Source organism: Nematolebias whitei, chromosome 14 (assembly GCF_014905685.2).
Source record: "Nematolebias whitei isolate Nwh7 chromosome 14, NemWhi1, whole genome shotgun sequence".
NCBI classification, from domain to species: Eukaryota; Metazoa; Chordata; class Actinopteri; order Cyprinodontiformes; family Rivulidae; genus Nematolebias; species Nematolebias whitei.
In genome coordinates this window covers 16160864-16162758 of record NC_056511.1, presented here as the reverse complement: position 1 = coordinate 16162758, position 1895 = coordinate 16160864, and the positions used below count along the sequence as shown (strand labels likewise).

At 40.8% G+C, this 1895-nt stretch overlaps 1 protein-coding gene across 1 annotated transcript in view; it reads right to left on the bottom strand.

The window, feature by feature from the left end:
- The window catches only part of LOC119420854 (transcription factor COE1-A), a 121639-nt gene extending 120528 nt beyond the window's left edge, over positions 1–1111 (bottom strand). Inside the window, exon 1 of the mRNA XM_037688278.1 lies at positions 1064–1111. Within this exon, the coding sequence (XP_037544206.1) occupies positions 1064–1111 (48 nt within the window). The remainder of the gene's footprint in view (positions 1–1063) is intronic.
- Between the last annotated feature and the right edge of the window lie 784 nt (positions 1112–1895).

Genomic DNA, 1895 nt, shown 5'->3' with positions numbered 1-1895 from the left:
ATATATAGATATATATATATATATATATATATATATATATATATATGTAATAAGGCCCAGTTGCAGTCGATGCAACTGCAATTCTATTGACCCTTATTTTGCAATAGTTTTTAATTATTCTGCTGTTTACATAAAATATCTTGTTATTTGAAAGCACAAGCAGTTGTAGCCTCTAGCTGTAGCACTTTCTGTGCAACCGGGGGCACTTTCTTTACAAATATCTGTAGTGTTTCTTCCAAAATAGCAATGCAACGTAAAACTAGTTGTGCTGTAAAAGAAAAAATAAAAGCTTTTTCATGAATCACTGTAAAATGTTAGAGTTTGGAGTACGTGTCTGAGCCTCACTCAGAGTGCCTGTTAGCTTGTTAATCTGGCCAGAATTAAACTTTATTTCACCAAACTGGGTAATTCAAAGAGCTCTCTACAACAAAGAAGACATCAAGTTTTCATTAGCTTTCCACAAAAGCCCACTCAAAAAGATCCCAACGATCTTTTCATAGTGTACATTGCTACTGTTTTATTTGGGATGGGCAGTGATTTCTGAAAAAAACATTAAAATGAGCAAGTTTGAAACTGAAAGGACCAATACGAGGGGTAAGAATGCTTGCGGGAAATTTTAATGTTCAATGTTTTAAAAGGAAAAATTAAAAAGGCCACTCCATCTCAGAGGTGAAGATCTCCATCGTCACCCAGAATGTGCCCGTCACTGCCTGCACTGATGCGTAAAAACAGATTTACATTTCTGTCAGCACACTGACCCTGAATCTACCAAACTAGTGTGACGTGATAATAACAGTTTGAAAACATCAGGTCTTTTTTTTAATCTGTACCTGAAGAGGAAAAGTGTTGCTGAGGTTCAGGTTAGTTCCCACGTCACGTCAAAGAGCACGCTGCTCGTCGCCAACACCTTAACACGCTCACACCATTTGTCTTGACACAGGCCACACTCCAACACACACACAGCTTGTTCGAAAAACAATCCCAGCTCATCAGCTGACAAGCTGAGCAGGTGAATCTCTGAAGTCTGACAGAAAATTAGGCAGTGTACTCATAATGGCCACACTTTCTGCTGCAGAAAATCCTCTCCTGCTGGGGTGTCAACTGCTTCCATTATACAACGCTCATGGTTGTGTAAGGAAGCTCAGAGTAAAGCTCAGGCATAAAGTCATACGCCACTAAGCTATCCATCAATCTGTACGCTCGCCGTGTCTGTCTTTGGTCTATTCCAGTCTGTTTGATCTGTCGTTCTGAGCTGCAGAGAGTCTCACTGAGTGACAAGCTCACTTTTCTCAAGGAACAACCAAGAAGTTTCGCTGTCCTTTGTAATAATCTTCAGCTCAGAGTCAGATTTCTCTCATGCTATCAGCTAAACTTTAGTCGCTTAAGTTCCTGTGGTGAAAGCCGAACAGCTCCTAACAACGTAACTCTGATTACAAAGGCCATGTTTATCACCAGCTGCCATGAAAGGCAGGTGGGCATGTGTCTGTGAGCGTTTGTTTGTTTGTTAGCAAAATATCTCATGATCCACAAGACAGACTTAAATCATACGTTCAGAAAATGATGATGATGATGATGATGGCTGCCAGAGCTAATCAACTTTAGTAATAAAAAACAGTGAGGATTTGTGTAATTCTTGTCTCTTCTGTCCTGTCCAGTGTTCTCCCTCTTGTAATCAGCTCCTGCCTCCACCACCTGTTGTCCTTCCCCAGGTGTTTGTTTGGTTAGCGTTAGCATCTGTTAGCATTAGCGTCTGTTAGTGTTAGCGTCTGTTAGCGATAGCATCTGTGTTTTTCGTTGTCTGGACAGTATCCTGTAAGCGTCCTGTTTCTGCCTCCCTCTGAGTCTCCCCTGAGTTCATGTAAGTTTGATGCATGTCAGCTTTTGCTTTTTCTGTA